The 17,206-nt window shown below is 37.3% G+C and overlaps 1 protein-coding gene across 1 annotated transcript; it reads right to left on the bottom strand.

Annotated features, from left to right (window-relative positions):
- Positions 1-550: 550 nt before the first annotated feature.
- On the bottom strand, positions 551-3,421 carry LOC104403068 (parvalbumin, thymic CPV3). Its single transcript, XM_010011138.1, has 4 exons — positions 3,356-3,421; positions 2,863-2,995; positions 2,324-2,433; positions 551-811 (listed from the first exon to the last, which is right to left on the bottom strand). Exons 1-4 carry the CDS (start codon positions 3,414-3,416, stop codon positions 786-788), a joined length of 330 nt encoding a protein of 109 aa, XP_010009440.1. The 5' UTR covers positions 3,417-3,421; the 3' UTR covers positions 551-785.
- Between the last annotated feature and the right edge of the window lie 13,785 nt (positions 3,422-17,206).

Raw genomic sequence — 17,206 nt, 5'->3', positions numbered from 1 at the left:
GCAGACATAGACTGGAAAGACTGGAGAGTATGTTGGAGAATTCTCAATACGTATTTCTACAAATTCTTCATCCTTCCTATTGAGAAAGCTAGAAAATACCACTAAGGTGATGGTTTTTGCTTCCCGTCTGCTTTTTAAAGCCTCATAGTTACCTGAAACCTTAAGTCTACATAGGTTTTCCACAGGAAAATGTGGGGTTTGCTTTCTTGTTCTCCTTATTGGCTAATGTAAGAAGAATGTTTTGAAATAGCAACGATCTCATGTAGAAACCACGTCTTAAGCACAAACTCATGACTGCTTTTCCCTGGGAAGTCAGTGAGAGATTTTATCCACACCTCCCTCACAACTGTATCTCAGCTCCTAGTCTTTGATGAAGATCCAAGTGTTTTGAGAACTTCAAGCTTAATCCATAAGGACTATTGTAAACAGATTTTGAGATATGTTCCATGTATGACGGTCTGATAAGATTAAGATCTCGGAGGTATTAACACTTTTAAGAATTCATGTATTTCAGTTTCACAGTCAGAGAAACAGACACAAGCTACAGTATGTAATTAATTTTTATTGGATATTTTTAAGGGAAATGTCTGCTAAAGTAGAGTTTAGAACATGGTAAATGATCCACACAATGAAAAAAATAATTAATCAGTGTTTCATTATGTTACTAAGGCAATGAACAAGTAACAGTCACTGTCAAGATAAATAAGGGACTCCTGATTTTCAAGGTTTTGGAGTGTCTCATGCAGATTCATCCTGATTGTATTTTTTTTGGTCCTTTTGAACCATTAAGACTGCACCATTTCCTGGAATTCTGCAAAAGATAAAAGACTATTTACAGTAGAAATACTAAATGAAAGGAATAAGAGTGAAAGATTAGTGGCTTATCAAGAGATTTAGAATAGGAATGAACAGAAAACAATTACCTGATAGATGACTAAGAGACATTGCCTAACCTTCTTCTGAACAACAGATGGGAGTGTTTTGCTGACATTTATAAGGAATAATATAACAGAGTAGTTTTAGCTTTCTCTCTGCAAATTACTGATCTTGGGCAAAAATAATGGAATGGCTACTGTGTAATTTGAGTAAGAAGTAGTTAAGATCTGAAATAAAAGAATTAAAAGTGAATCCATGTGTCTCATTAGCGGTTTGTAACGCTTCAGCAGTTGCAAAATGTTAATTTAGAACACATTCTAAAGCCAAAAACATTGTGCAGTTCCATGTGGAATGATACTGAAGTATTGTTGTACAATAAGATATTGTTATTTGGAAGATCTTTTAAGTGTTTGTCTTCTGTGAGTTAGAGTATCTCATCAGTCCCATTCCTGAATGACTGTATTAATATATAGATTGCTTCATAAATCATGTGTGTTTATTCTGGCATATTTCCTAAGGAACTGGATTTAATTCCTTCCAAAGAAAGAAACAGAAGAGTTCTGTCCTCCTGGCACAGTGAGATGGGGAATCTGCATACCAGCACATTCCCTGCGTGCTATTCCCTAAGCCCCTTTCATGCTTGTCTAGGCAGCTTGCTTCTCTCATGGGGCAAGTTGCCACTGGCTGCAAGCCTTTTGTGTGAGTGTGTGCTTCCTGGTCAAAATGGGACACAAAAACATGCAATTAGGAGATCAGGAGGTTTGTGCACTGAGCAGCCATTAAATCACACCAGCATTTCCAGAGGGTGAGTGCAATATGCTGCTGCTTAGAACAGCTGCTCCTTCGTATCTGGTCTTTAAACTGACAGTGAAGATAAATAGCATCCATCCCCATGTGCAGAGCCTGTTGTGGGATCTTGTGTCGGGGTAGTGACACTTGATCATTCTGTTCTCCTCATGCAAAACAAATATTAAACTACATGCTGCTAGCTCTTGCATACTGTGAATGATTTCACTGATTACTGTAACTTCTGTTGGGAGCTAACTGCTGTAGATGAGCCCATATAGGTGCTGTAGGTTCTCCTGTGAAGAGCTGCTTCTTTTGCCCTTGATTTTACATTTGTGTATTATGAGTGACGCTAGTGCTGCCTTACATCAGAGTAAGTGGGAGGAGAAATAAAGAGCAGTCCCTTTCAAAACAGCTGTAAATTTGTGAGGAAATTCCTTAGGGCAGCCTGGGTGGTTTTTTTTGACATGCTCATGCAAAAAGAGTTGCAGAGATGAACCTGTAAGATCACGGACTGTTTCTGCCCTTAAACAGGTTGCTGCTACAAGAGTTTCAGTAAAATTGCTGGAGGTACATTAATGTACCATGAGCATAAAAGACAATCACACATCACTGCAACACATCCTGAGGATCCTTATTCTATATATAAGTATGTTAATACCTTCAGCCCCAATTTTACCATCCCCATCATGATCTGCAGCTGCCAAGAAGGTCTTGGTTTCTGAGGAGGTTAACACTCTGGCTCCACACTCAAACCTCTGAAGGAAATACCTAGGAAGAAAACAACTTTTAGTATGATTTTCACAGAATAGTATTATTTTATGCTGGCTGTATAATCAAAATGATAGCTATATATAAATAAATTATTTACCACAATAGTCAAGTTCTCCAAACTCTGCTTTGATAGACAAACTAAATCTTAGTCATACATTTCTGTTTTATTAGTCCTGCCCTGATACAATTGATTCTACCCACTACCAAAATCCATCCTGAGTGATTTTTTTTCTATACTGAGCATTAAAGGTAGGTATTTACTATTTTTCTCTCTGTGGGAATTATCTACTTAAATACAGCTTTCACAATCTGCTGGAAGTTTTACCAGCGTTTAGCATAACTTGTGCTCTCATGTACAAAACAGTTCTGGAAAGAAAAAAAGTGCTGATGTTTGGACAGCCTCTAAACAGTTAACAAAATCCTTACTTGAGCTCATCTTCCTCAATGAAGCCACTTTGATCATTGTCGAGAATCCGGAAGATCTCCTTCAGTTGGCTGCTACTCTTTTTAGACATTCCACTGATCTGAAAGAATTTTTTGGGAGTAAAGGAGTCTGGAGCTGAAAATAAATTAATAAATAAATTAACCCCAGACCACTGCATTCACTATTCCTAAAAGCTCTGAAGATGCTGCTTTGTTACATTTTAATTGTTCTAAACATGAACAATAGATCAAGCCTGTCAAAGAATAAATTTTGCCATACTGAACCATGCCCTCCTAAACAGCAAAAAAAATCACATGGGGATAAGTTACAACTGACAATATAAACCAGTCATGACAGCTAAGTAAAGAGATGACAAAAACCTGTTTACAGTATGTGCTGAAGAAGCACATACTGCACAATTCCTCTGGGATTGCATTAAACTCACCACGTGTTACACAAAGTAATAGATTTTGAGAGTTTTAATTGTTTGCTTACCTTGGCAGTCCCGCAGAGCAGCAGCAATATCAGAAGGGCTTAGAAGGTCTGTGAGGCTCATTTTAAACCTGTGCAAAATAGTATATTGGAGACAGATTTGTGAAATGAAAATGCATGTTACAAAAAAATTGTTTTTCCTGTGTTTCAAAGATACTCTGTGGCAAACAAGAATTTTAAGGGAGGATGAATCTCATTGACCAAACCAACATCGCTGCTATTCCTAAACAAATTAGAAGACTTAGTACATTACTTCCTTAAAAATAGCAATGCTGAAATAATACTTTTTAAATACATGGGTTACATAAATGATGTTGTGAGTTGATGATCAGTTTTTTATCATTTACCTGCATCTTGTGGAAGTACAGCACATTTTAAACTTTATGTAATCATTAATCTAATAATTAGTCTTACTGGAATGCATGGCATCTGGCAATACAAATAACAGTGTATGCAGAGGAAAAAAGACAGTCAAGAAGGTTCGCTTCTGTTTTCTCCCCAACAGCTCTGAAGAATAAAAAGAAAACTGATACTTATCTATGTAAGGTCCATCCATATGTAATTCCAGCAATTAAAATAAAAATCTTAGAACAATGGTTATTGTACTTACTACTGGTGCAGCTCTGCACTGTAATTTCATTTAATTAATCTCAAGTCAGCTGCTCACCTTTATAGTTTTCTCAGCTAGGTAAAGGAAAAATAGCTAAGGAGATACCAGGCAAAATAGTAACGTCGGCTCTGGCTTGCCTCTCTCGCTTATAAAGGATTCAAAAGGTGACAATAACCACTACTTAGGTTACTGTTTGATGGATCGAATGTTTGGTTTGAGACCTAGCTCAAATTTCTTCCTTAACTAATTAAACTTTTCTTTCTATTTATATCCTAAGATAATATGGACAAGAACAACAGTTTTTTTTAATAAATCCTCTTGTGCTTAATTAAGTACAACTTTGCCATCAAAACATAGCCTTTCAGTCTCCAAGTATGCTAAAGATTTTCAGTTAACCTCTGGACCTTAAAGTTGCTCATTGGAAGATGACTCCAGCAGTCAAATCCATATGAAAAGAAACTAGTTTGGTTTCCTAGATTCTGTTCATCCTTTGGAATGTATAAAGGAAGCTGGAAATGAAAGATCAGAGGTGACAGTATGTCATTCTGACAAAGATAACTAGTGACTAGGATAGAGGAAAGCACACTGTAATTTGGGGTGATTCTTCTCCAGTAAGCAGTATTTCAAATGCTGGCCAGTTTCTAAATTGCAGTGCTGTCCCTAATCAGCGGTAGAACAGAAACCAGCGCCTTCAGTGAGACCTTCAACTAGGTAGAGCTGAACAAGCTAATCTTGTCTGTATTCCCTGGAACGTTATGTGTAATCAGATGGCCTACTTATTGATCTATTTTGAATACTTTAAATTACATGAAATAAACTTGACGTGGTAGGAACCAGACTTTGTTAGTGTGGAGATAGATTTACACGCATTTTTACAACATACTTTCACAATCTATTTCCTTAATACAAAATTAAAATCACAGGTATAAGTAAGTGGGGGTTTATTATATGCTTGATGAGCATTAGTTTTGGAAAAGAAAACCCTCAAGAAAATTGGGAACAACAGATAAGAGGTTTTCCTTCAGACAGAAATCTATTTCCATCTTTAAGGGGGTTTATGTGGACAAACTTGTAGGATGAAAACCAATAAAACCCACATGTCTTTTGGCTAGAGTTCATAGTATAATAGTCTATGGTATATAAAGTAATTTTGTCCTAATACATGAGCATTGTTCTGTTTTTTCATGGATGAAAATAGCATGGTATGCTGAACAAGTAGCATTTTTTATAGCAGCAAAAGTTACAAATTATGCTGTGAAATAGATTAGTAATATATCTAAGCCCTGGTGGAAGTTAATGGACTACACTGGGTTTACTCCTGATTGGTTTAATGACAGTGAGAAGAGTATCAAGCATAGCAATTGTTTCATAGCACCGGTTTGTCTGAATTTGGATAAATACGGGTATAATTAGCATGAAAAAGCAGACATTTTTAAATGATACTTTTGCCTTTCTTGCTGTCTCTTTCGTATGCAAATGAAGGTGGCATCAATCACAAATAATCAGACATACCTTTAATCCCAAATATCAGCTGTCCAGTAATGAAGGAGTGCTCTCTTGTCTCTTTCAGTAGGAAAACTCTTTGTAGTAATATGGAAGAACACTTTCCCATGAAACCTAAGAACCCTAGCCTGCTGTAAATTCATATTGTCTGGTTAAAAGAAATCAAACAATGCCTATTTGTACTAATTGAAGTTCTGATCTGAGGTCTTTTGGTGTTCTTTTCATCTTCATTCAGTACTATATATTCATATACTTTCTGTCTGAGATTTGCATGATGTTATGGTCTACCAGACAGTGGAAGTGGGAATGAAGCATATACTACACTTTCTATGGAATCACCCTGAAATAGCTTTCATCCGTGAGGGTCATCTCAGGTTGATATGAGTTTTAAAGGAAGGGGGTTTTTACTGTTTCCTCTTGACATTTTTAGTGCCAAAATGTTCTAGAGAAAAGGGTTTTTCTAGATCTCTGTGATAGTGCCATAGATGTTACTTTACAGTAGGCTTCCTTTATTTCTGCTTGCTCTTACACACTGCTCATTGATCTGCTTGCTTTACTTAAATTTTAGACTTGCCATTGAACACATTATTAAATGCTAATGAGAATGGGGAAGTTGGAATGGAGTAGAGGAAAGTTGTGAAATCAGGGCTCGTGTATAATACTCAAGCTCGAAATATGTCTGCAACTAATTCAGGCATTGTATTAAAATGTAAGCACCAAAATATAAGCATCAAATATAATCACTCAATGGCATCTGGTTACTTCATACACTCTACCATGGCACAGAGGGTGCTGAACTGTTTTTACATGTATTCAACAGTAGCAAAGTAGCCAGAATTAGTATTATATTAAAATAGGATCTCAACTAAAAGTGAGTTAATTACTACAAGTTCACTATTGCTTATGAAGGGATCTTTTAATGTTTGAAATTCAACACTGACAACAAAAGTGATGCTAATCCTGGCTGAAAGATGGTTTACAAAAGCCTAAAAGAGCTGAATTTCAGAATCATGTTGATGTCACTGTATATTGATACAGCTGGGAATCTAGGGTTACTGGGTTTTATTTATTTATTAATGACACTTCATCTGAAGTACAGGTTTCCCTTCACTACAATTAGAATGAAATAATCAGGGATGAGTATATTATAGAAAGGGATGTTTTAATTAGATAATCTATTTTACAGCTAAATCATCTGCCTGTTTTCCTTACTTCTGGAGTATGTGTTTTCTTAGGTGATTGTAATCCTTTTTTAGGGGTTCAAAACCTCAGATCTAGAAAAGAAATTTCCTAAAAGATATTATGCAAGCAGTGTAACGCTATAAAGAAAATACCTAATAAGTCAATCAGAATAACAGCTGCTATGTAGGCAGTTAACAACTGTGCAAAATCTGGTGCAGAATCTGAGTATTGCAGTTTCCAGGAACGGTTAGCACTTGTTCCTGTGAAATACAGGAGAAATTATTAATTTGTTTGGTTTTGATTTTTTTGCTCTGTGGGGACATCTGAAAGTGCTGTTGGGTTGTTCATCTGAAGATTTATGTGCTCTTGTAACTTAACTTCTGTTCTTTTCTCCCAAGCTGTCTTTATGCACAATATATACAGGAATATTAAAGCCATTTTTGTTTTGTTTCAGACTTCCAGAATTAAACACAAAGGTGTAGTTCCGAGAATTCCTACTGATAAGTTCTTGCTAGAAATCTACGCATATAAACCAACTGTTTTCAAATCAAGTACTGTTCACTTCTCTAATAAGCAGAGGATAGTTGTGTTTTGGTAAATAGTTGTTAGGTTGTGGACTAGTCTTTCACTCTTTGTGTTCTGTTTGGTATAGAGTACAGAGTTAATTAGCAATGGCAATCAACCAAAGACGTCAAGCAAAAGCAAAGGAAACATCAGCATTTGTCTCAGGTGAGATCAGAGGAGAGGTGTTAACCTGAGACCAACTACAACATTGTAAAGAGGCACTGTAGCAACTGTTGTGAAACCCACACAACTCCCATCTTTCAGTCCTGGTTGTGCTAGGGCCAGAATGATTTTATCATGATCCTGGATAACAGATTCTGTCTTTGCAATGAGTTTGGAAGAAACTAAAATAGATACTCAGTAACCTGTATCACTGATCATTAATGTTGATGTCTCAATGGTGATGGCAGAGAATCTTAGTGTGAATATAACTGTCATAATTGAAAAGTGCCTTTACAACAAAATGAGTTCTATCCTGCCACTTCAAGTTGTCTCTTAAGATACACGCTTTAATCATAAAGAAATAATTACAGAATCCAATTTGAATGGTTGCTTGGGCCATAATATTTTACCATATGAAACAGAGAAGTTTAAGAACATGGTTTAATGTTTGATTTTTTTGGTATTGTGCATTATTACAATGAAGGATGAAATCCAGGCCTTGGAAGCCTCAGTGACAAAGCTTTCTTTCCTTGCAGCAAGTAGAGGACATTACCCAGAGCGCTGAGCAGAGATCTGGACTGTAGAATCCATACTGCAGCACTGTGAGTCTGGAGCTAAACAAAGACAGGTACTTCTCTCGTGTTAGGAGAAATGTCTTGTGTACTTTTCCCACTTTAAATTATGTCCTTAGTATTCTGTGTAAATGAGATTGATTTCTATTTGAAAATGACAGCAGAATAGACTAACATAAATGATTAATAGCATAACTAATTCACAGAGCTTGGTCTGATCAGGGTATTTTTTCACTTAAAAGGCTGTCCTGGAAGATCTCTGCTAGCATTTGATATGCTGTCTGCTGTCTTTAACTGCACTTGCAAGTGCTTCTGTGACTCAGTAACACAATTTTTTATCTCTGACCCTAAATGTAATTGTCTAAGATATTTATGTCTGCTGTCAGCATTACAGACTGTGTCAGATGGATTGATCTTTAAAAGTCTAAATTGTTCAGGTTTTCTGTGTGTTTTAAGAATAACTGTGCCCTAAAGTTGGAGGCTGTGCAATAATCTGAATGCTGCCTTTTGTGACATGTAAAAGATACGTAAAGTGGTACTATACTGTTACCAAAGGCTTTTTGCGTATAGCTGTATTTCACTGTGACCCAAAGTGTAAGAAACCATGGTAAAATAAGGCAAATAGGAAGAGCTGGAACCACTTCACTGCCTGTCCTAATTGATGGCAGTGGGATTTCTGCCATTAATTTCAGCAGTAGGAGGATGTGTAACCCTTAGTGAGGTCTAAGGTAAAAATACTCTATAATTAGAGTTAACCTTATCAGAAGTAATCATCAAAAGTCACTTGTTTAACAGAAATGGCCTTCTAAATAAAGGACAAGCAGGTGTCTAGATTCAAACAAGCACTTAATACACATGCATAAAGCATGTGACAAAATTCTGTTGACAAAAGGCAATCACATACGTAGGGACTCTGGCAGAAAGGGCTGGATAGACACATTTGCAGAATACAGGCCATGGTCTCAGACCTCCAAATGTACGATTCCAGAAGAGTGTTTTTTACTTTAAGGGAGCTGTGTACGAATGTATGTTTATGATCATGCAGCAGTCTTTCCAGCTGTGCCCTTATAGGCACAATTTGAAGAGCTTTCTTAAAGCACATGATAAACAGTTCCAGAAATTTCACAGTATCTGACAGCCTGGGTGAGTGAGAGACAGAGAGGAAAAGAAAGAAAGAAAGAAAGTCTATTCATGTAGACAGAGAACAGCGTTTTCTCCACCAGTCTGCTTAGTATACTGAAAGAAGAAAAGGTCTAAAACCAACTCTAGTCACAAGGTCTTCTTAACTTTCTGGAGTGATCACTGAAGCTGATATCAGACTTACCTTGTCATTAATTTTTTACTGTTCTTAATGGAATGGTAAGTGGTGAAATTGTCTTAGATTTGTAGGCCTAGCAGGCTAATCAGTGTGGGAGTAAATGTGGGTAAGTAAAGGAGCTGCCTGCTAACTCAACAGTTACCTGAGCTGTCTGCACCTTTCTAACTTGTTTAGCTATTAATATTGGTATGATGCTTGAAGATCTTCAGGTGACACATATTACCTAGTGAAAATATAAAACATGGTATCAGCTGAGATACATCAGCATTTTCTGACAATAATGAGAGCTTTTAGCCCTGCAGTCAGACTGCAGTTACTAATTCCTCTAATTTTCCTTTGTTTATTGCTCTCCTGAGATGACACTGAAATCATAAATGTGAAAAAATGGGTGATTCTTTTTTCATTGTTAAGGAAAATTCTGCAATATCAGGGCTAATTCATTAGAGTTAGTGGAAATATATTTTGGACTAATGTATAAGGCATGAACATATAATTGAGTATTCATTGAAGTTCTATAGATTTCCCCCAACATTGTATTGATGTTTCCTTCCTTCTCCATAATGTCTTTTCATAAATGTGTTATGCATCAGAACCACTATAGCATTTCCAGATACTTTTGAAATGAAGATTTTTGATCTGCAAATACTGAAACATCTTCCTCAATAGCTTCAATGACTACAGTACAAGACAGCTGTACAGGTTTTAAGATTAATGCCCAAGAACAAACTTTTCAGGAGTTGAACTTTTTTGAAAAGAGTACATAGGAGGAACTATCAAGTTGGAAGTATAATGTTCTGCATGGTTAAAGCCATCTAGATTTTTTTAAAAGGCTGTTTGGATGTCTATTTTTATCACATATGTAAGCCAAAACCCCCCATACACTGTAGTTTCTAGTTTAGGTACTTTTAGCAATTAGTTCATTTTTGTAATCTAACACGATTGCTCTGTTTGTATCATGTCAAAACTGCAAAGACATCATCATGCTCTTACTTTTCAACCAGAACCCTAACTTAGTGCACAAGCTGGATGAACTTTAGTTAATGAGCAACCGTTCAGAGTTTTGCATTCTCGTCATTCCGAATTTCCAGTTTACTGTTTTAATCTGTAAAGAAAACAAGATTAATTTCTTAGCAATTTTTTAAATGGTGCTCTTATTCATTATACTTACCTCACAAACATTTGTGCATTTATTTTTACAGCTCTGTGACATGTGGGCATTAAGTTATCCTCACTTTTGAGATGGAGAAAAGCAATAGGACTTTGATTATTGGGGCAACATGCCACAGTTTGCCATTATGAAGCACCAGGGACTTGATTTTTCAAAGCGCTTTTCACTTAGTTATATCCAAAACACAGCTTCCTTTGCCTTCAGTTACATCTGTGTGGGTTGTAAACCCACACCTTTCTAATTAGGCTTCCATACAAAATAAACAACTTTGGATTATGGTAACAATTAATACTCTTTACATTGATCTTGCAAGAAAATAGCATGGGTATGATTAATGGGTACTGAATCTCTTTTCTGGATCTCCGTGTGCAGACCTTCGGGTCTCATACCAACCAAAGAGGGGTAGGGCTTCTGATTCCTACCCATGTGCAGGTAGAACCATGTCTTGCTCCTTTGTATCTCTATGCCATGGTGTGGCACTTGCTAAATATAGCTGGTATGCTGGGTATTTAGTGCCATATGGATGGCATTAAAGGCATTCAGTGTGCAAAGTGGATCCAACAAAAAGTATTTATTTCTGAACTGAAAACTAGCACCACAGATCTTTCCTGAGACCTGCATCCTGCTCCCACAGTCTGGAAAACAAAATGTTAGCATTCTGTGTTCAGAGATGATTTGATTTAGCAAAACTGAGTCATCCACAGAAGTGGGCAGGTGGGGTACTAGAAGTGTTCTGACTTGAATTAATTCAAGCAGACAGAATGTAGTTTTAACTTCTTGTAAGTGAAGCAATGGTGCCATCAGGTGGGCAGGAAGGTGATTCCTTGGAGAATTCTGAATGTATGGCTATTTCAGTATTCGAGGTTCATCTTGGATCTAGTTAATCTTATATTAAAACTGACAGCTTAATTAGTGCTAGGTCCTGCCATATAATTAGTGTATGAAACATAATCAGTTACATAAAGAACGACATAAAACCATTTGGAGCATTAAATATACCTCTTAGTTAAATACCACTGCTACCACTCACCATAACCAGGTTTTACACCTGGACATTTTACTAATTTTAGGTTTTTATAACAGGTGCTATCTATTTATGCAAATATTGAAAATTAAATGGCCACAGAGATGCTTCTAATTTCACCTTCTCTTAATATTTTTGCTTTTATCTTTAATGCTCCAAATTTAGATGAGCAGAATGGATTCCAATTCGGTCTCCCAGTGGGAATGTGGTGTAAGTACTGCTTACACTACATTCAAATATTCTTCAAATGTTTTCATTTGCACTGGTTCAAATGTTTTCCAGCAATATGAAATCACTTGCCAGCAATTGTTAACGGGTACAAAATGTGTAAATAAATAGTAGGTTTGCAATAGGAAGGATTGTTCATTGCACGGGTAACTTAGTCTTTATCTTGACTGCTTGTTAAAATTTGACCAGAGCTTGAAACTCTATGAAAGAAAAGAATAATAAAAAGGGATCACACTATGTAATTGCACAGAAAAAAAGTACTTAATTTTTACAGTTAAATGGGAAACTAATGATACTCCCTCTGATAATCATTCCTTAAAAGTAGCACATTGTATACTCATAACAATAGATACTTAAGACAAAGGAAGTGTTGCATTTAAGAGTCACATTGTACCATAATTCAATAGTAAAATGCAGAGAAATTATATACTCAAATCTTATAAACATATCAATTTAGGTTCCAGTCCCCAAAAAATCTCTGTAGATGAAAAAAAGGACTGACCATCTGTAGCCAAGGGCAGCATATAGACCAGCTTCTGTGTTAGATCCTCTCTACAATACTGAGCAGATCTGAGCATCTCAGAATCAGATCCATAACCACCAGTGTATGGAGTAGGGCAGCTGCCCAGAGCTAACCAGTAGGAAGTCTCAGGGACAGGTATTATTCTGTTCGATCAAGGCGGTCTTAACCATCACTCCAATTTTACCATCTCCATCACTATCACCTGCTGCCAGGAATGCACCAGTCAAAGCTCTGGCACTGGCTGAGAAATTCCACAGTAAGCACCTGTTAAGGGTGAGAGGACAAATGAGTGAGACATACTTGGTACTGAAAGCATTTAGAGTTTGGTATTGGTAATAGCTGTAAAATTCCAAGCCTGACTCAATTATTGAGACTATTTCTAAAGCTCTTTGTAAATAATTTTGCATTGAATGGCAAAACTTCCTCTAACTTCAGTGAGAATAATGGTGACTAAGTAAAAGGATGTTGCATGACAACACATAAAAATTCTTTTTGTTTCATTAGATTAAAAAGGCAAAATTAAAACTGACCCCGTAGTGGCAAGACTCATTTTTCCCTGCTGTGTCATCTTTGCTCCTAAGATGTAGACTTAAGAGAGGCAAGAATTTTTCTAACCTTACTTTTTAACTTCAATCAGATAAATATGATCTGGAAGATAGAATTCATGTGATAGAAAGATGAGAGAAAAATAGCCCTTTGAATTCAGTCTAGTAAAAAGTCATGCAATAATAAAAATCAAACTCCAGCAGAACTGCTATTTTTATCTTCACAGTCTGTCAGTTATCCCTACATGAAACGAGTATTTTCAGTGCTATCGGAGCATTTAATTGTGATTCAGCCTTTTCTTTGTTATTTGTCTTGCTCCTTCAGCACACAGTTGTCTCTCATCCAAAGAGACAGAATTCTTATAGATCTTGCTCTATCAGCCTTTGATGCTGCCCCATGAGGGCAGCCAGGTTTGATTACTGGGGCAGTTGCAACCTAGGTCCCAGGGCAAACCAGGACAGCTGCCCTGCAGGAGCAGACAGTTCCATCCTTCAGATATGTGTAGTGCATCTGGCTTGCTATTTTCTCTAGTAAAATTTTCAGGTGCACAAGCAAAGGACAAAACCGAACATGCTGGTTGATGAGAAGCTCAACATGAGCTGGTTTTCAGCTCTTGGGCCCTCAACATAAGAAGGATGTGGAGCTGCTCAAGTGAGTCCAGAGGAGGCCTGGATCAGAGGCTTGGAGCAGCTCTCCTATGAAGACAGGCTGAGAGAGTTGGGGTTGTTCAGCCTGGAAAAGAGAAGGCTCAGGGGAGACCTTAGAGCAGCTTCCAGTGCCTAATGGGGCTGAGAAGAAAGTTGGAGAGGGACTGTTACTGTTTCCAAGGGCAATTAGTGATAGGACAAGGGGTGATGGCTTTAAACTGAAAGAAGGTAGATTTAGATTAGATATTAGGAAAAATTTCTTCCCTGTGAGCGTGCTGAGACACTGGCACAGGTTGCCCAGAGAAGCTGTGGCTGCCTCATCCCTGGCATTGTTCAAGGCCAGGCTGGACGGGGCTTAGAGCAACCTGGTCTAGTGGAAAGTGTCCCTGCCCATGGCAGGGAGGTTGTAACTAGATAGTCTTCAAGGTCCCTTCCAACCCAAACCATTCTGTAATTCACAGAACTGCACAGCATTTGGAGATCTTTGGTTATTTCCATCCTTTTTTTGTGTGGATTATTGTGATGGTTTCAAAAGCCTCAGTGTTTCCTTAGTTTTCCCCAAGCCAAAGACAGAAAAAACTGTAAGGTAAAAGATTTGCAGAGTCCTCTTGGCTTACTTATTGTTCAAATGACAGAGATAATGACTTATGTAGACCTTAGTTAAGTCCTCTCAACCTTTTCCAGAACTAGAGCCATGTGATGGCTTAGATACCCTAGGGGATAAATTACTGTGGCTGACAAGACCTACTAGCTTATCAGATTGATATTTATATCCCAAAAGAATGTGCATGGTGGTTCAGACAGTATATAAGGCTTAGAACAAAGTAAATCCTTTCAGCTTGCATCTGGTTTTAGTCCGATGAGTGACTTTTGATCTGTTAATGAAAAAATATTTATTTTTTTTTTAATTGCTTAGTGATAGCAAAAAAAGACATCTTCATGGTAGACTTTGCCTATTGAGGGCCCAATCCTGATAGGAATTATCTATGAAACTCCTGCAATTGCCCTAATATTCTTCAAATAATACTGATACGTTTGTAGTAGATGCATGTGACAAGTAGAATCTCACAGATGACACTTTCAGTTTTATATCAGCCCAAAGTATTTTCAATAAGCTGACATATAAGCTTTGGTTACCCAATTACTGAAATATGTACGTTAGACTATGAAAGTCTACTATTTGAAGACATTTGCTCAGTATTAATTAACTGCATGGTGCGTAGTTTAAATCACCATAATAAATGTGTCCATTCATAGAATGAATGTTGTCAGTTGTTCAGCAGCACGCAGGAGTATGCGTCAGTTAATGGTGAGGAGTGAAAATGAGCAGTGAAAGTGGTGATATTTGGTTTTTTCTTTCTGTACTGAAAACAAATTCCTGTAAGGATTCAGACAGTAGCTAAGCTCAAGCTGCAGCTTTTCTCTCACTGGTTATTGATGGGATCCTCCACTTGGCTATCTCATGAGATCGGTTGAAACATACTGACCCAGAGAATGGCTGAAATTGTCCAGTGATGTAAAAAGCCATTGGGAGAACATTTCACATGGACACACATAAACGTGCATAGAGAATCATTGTAGATTTAAATATTTGAGTAATGCCATTGCATTTAAAATAAAGCCTAACACTTGGTCAATCTGACATTAGGCTGTTGTCTTTTCCTTCTAAAACAGTATAGATGAAAATGCAGATAAAACCTCATCTTGCACATCTTAGTTTCCTTTGATTATTTCTTCAAGAGAAGAATGCTTCAGGAGACATACTAACAGTATTATTCTAAACCTATGCTGGGTGAAAAATGGAACATTCCGAAAGCAAAGTTTTTTGGCCTATATATATAAGACCAACTGAGCAAGTCACTTTTAAAGTATTTTATTTTATCCTTGTGGATATGTAAGCTAAACGATCCAGTCTTTCCATTTGGGAATCTAGCTTTGTCTTTGCTTCAGATTCCTAGGAAATAATGGACAGCATGGCTTGGGATCAGAGAGGATCTGATGATTGTGGCAGAATTAATCTACATTCAAGAAATAATCTTTGTGAGAAGACCACATTGCGATTACAAAGGATTCATCGAGAAAGTTTTTGAGTATTTCTGTAGCAAAGCAGAGCTTGCCTGTAGAGGGCACCAAAGACAGTCAAGTCCAGCTGCGAAATCTCTCCGGGACTACTTGGGGTGAGAGAAAACCTAGGAATTGAGGGTGAGAACAGGTTAGAATGTGGGTGTTCATAGCAAGGAAGAGAAGAAGGAGGAACAAGAGAATAAAAGAAGTCTAGTCTACCATATTACTCGAAAGGCTGGAATAGAAACAGGCTAAATGGAAAACTGAAAGAATTCCAGATGACTTTTCCTTTAATGATGGTTAGGAAGAACAGGTTATTTTGTCTGTCTAACAAAACCAGGTTGTACTGTGTTTATTTTTATGCTGGCTAAATATTAGAGTCTGTTGGGGAGATCTTTGCAAATATATGATCAGTGTCTTCTGGAAGCTTGTTTGTTAAACCAGAAAGTATCTAGTTTTAGTAGATCAGTAAATATTAATCAGTACCAGGTGATTAATATTCAGTTGTGATGAAACTGATGGGATTACATTTGAGTCAAGTAGTTGCATATTCTACTGTGACATAAGTTTCCCTTTGAACTCCAGGTCAATGATATCTTAGTAACTGCAGGGGAAGGCATTGTCAAGGGGCACCTTCTTTTCATATTGTAACCCATGTGGTGATCTGATTTTCTTTTCTGGACCTTGACACACAAAACCCCTGATTTTCTTGTATACATGAGTGTAAAACATGCTGAAAAGCAAATCAAGAGTTAGGGAGCAGCTGTATCCCAACTGTTAGATAGTGTGCTCTGTAGGCCTGTGGTACAGAGAGTGTAGCAGAAGATCCATACAAATATAATGGTATCTTTCTGTGCTTGAACACAAAAGTAGTATGGAAATCAAGTTTCGTAAAATGTCAACACTTTAAATTAGTTCATATTTCACAGCATCTGCTTATTAATATATTTTAAAATATATGAACAATTAAGCTTGAAAATGTTAGGTACATGTTTGGTCAGGGATTTAATCAAGATGTATCTATTTCAGTAACCCATTCCAGGAAATTAATCCAGCCTTGGCTCCCTCTGCCTGCAGTGTTTTTGTGAAGAGCTCCAAGCACCTCTGATGATGCTGCATCAAAGATTTTCCACATGGGCTGGCTGCTAACTCAAAGAAGAAACTTTACCAGTCTATGTATGCCATGAATGTTCTGACATCCCCTTGCCCTTCTTGTTCTCTCTTACTTGTTAGAAGATGACTGTGAGACTCCAAACAGTTGGAGAGCTGAAATTGAATCTGAAGTTTACGAATGGCACTAGGTTAGGATTTCCAAAGGAACATGATGTTAGGAGACAGCCAGCTTCCACTAAATACCAGGAGATTTTATCTTATGCTTGACTCTGCTGCTTTATCAGCATAACCCAAAATTTTGGTTTAAGAGAGATGATGGATTCAGTGGCTAGAGCACCAAGGTTTGGGATATTTGGTTCAACACCCAGGCCCTTGATGTCTTTTTTCTAAGAGCTTGTATAGGACAAGCAATTTCTTTGTGTTTAGTTGCCACTTGAAGACATCATAGTACATCTTTATTCCACAAGAAGTATTGGGAGGATTAGAGATTGAACTGCTCATACAGGGTAATGAGGGGACTTAGGTGTGTCTGAGAACTCGCAGTCTCTGGGCTTAATGGAACCCAGATCTTCTGCTCACATTTTGCGTTGCTCTTTAATTGTCATAAGTAAAGGTAATACATATAAACAA

The sequence above is a fragment of the Nestor notabilis genome, unplaced genomic scaffold (genome assembly GCF_000696875.1).
Source record: "Nestor notabilis isolate BGI_N333 unplaced genomic scaffold, ASM69687v1 scaffold5840, whole genome shotgun sequence".
Taxonomy (NCBI): Eukaryota; Metazoa; Chordata; class Aves; order Psittaciformes; family Psittacidae; genus Nestor; species Nestor notabilis.
This window is presented reverse-complemented; position numbering and strand designations above follow the sequence as displayed.

Excerpts from the sequence above, each read along its gene's own strand:
- LOC104403068 (XM_010011138.1), bottom strand. The coding sequence starts at position 3,416 with ATGAGCCTCACAGACCTTCTAAGCCCTTCTGATATTGCTGCTGCTCTG. Across the intron at positions 2,996-3,355 it reads TGCTCTGCGGGACTGCCAAG|CTCCAGACTCCTTTACTCCC; the intron begins GTAAGCAAACAA and ends ATTTATTTTCAG. Across the intron at positions 812-2,323 it reads TGGTAAAATTGGGGCTGAAG|AATTCCAGGAAATGGTGCAG; the intron begins GTATTAACATAC and ends TATCTTTTGCAG.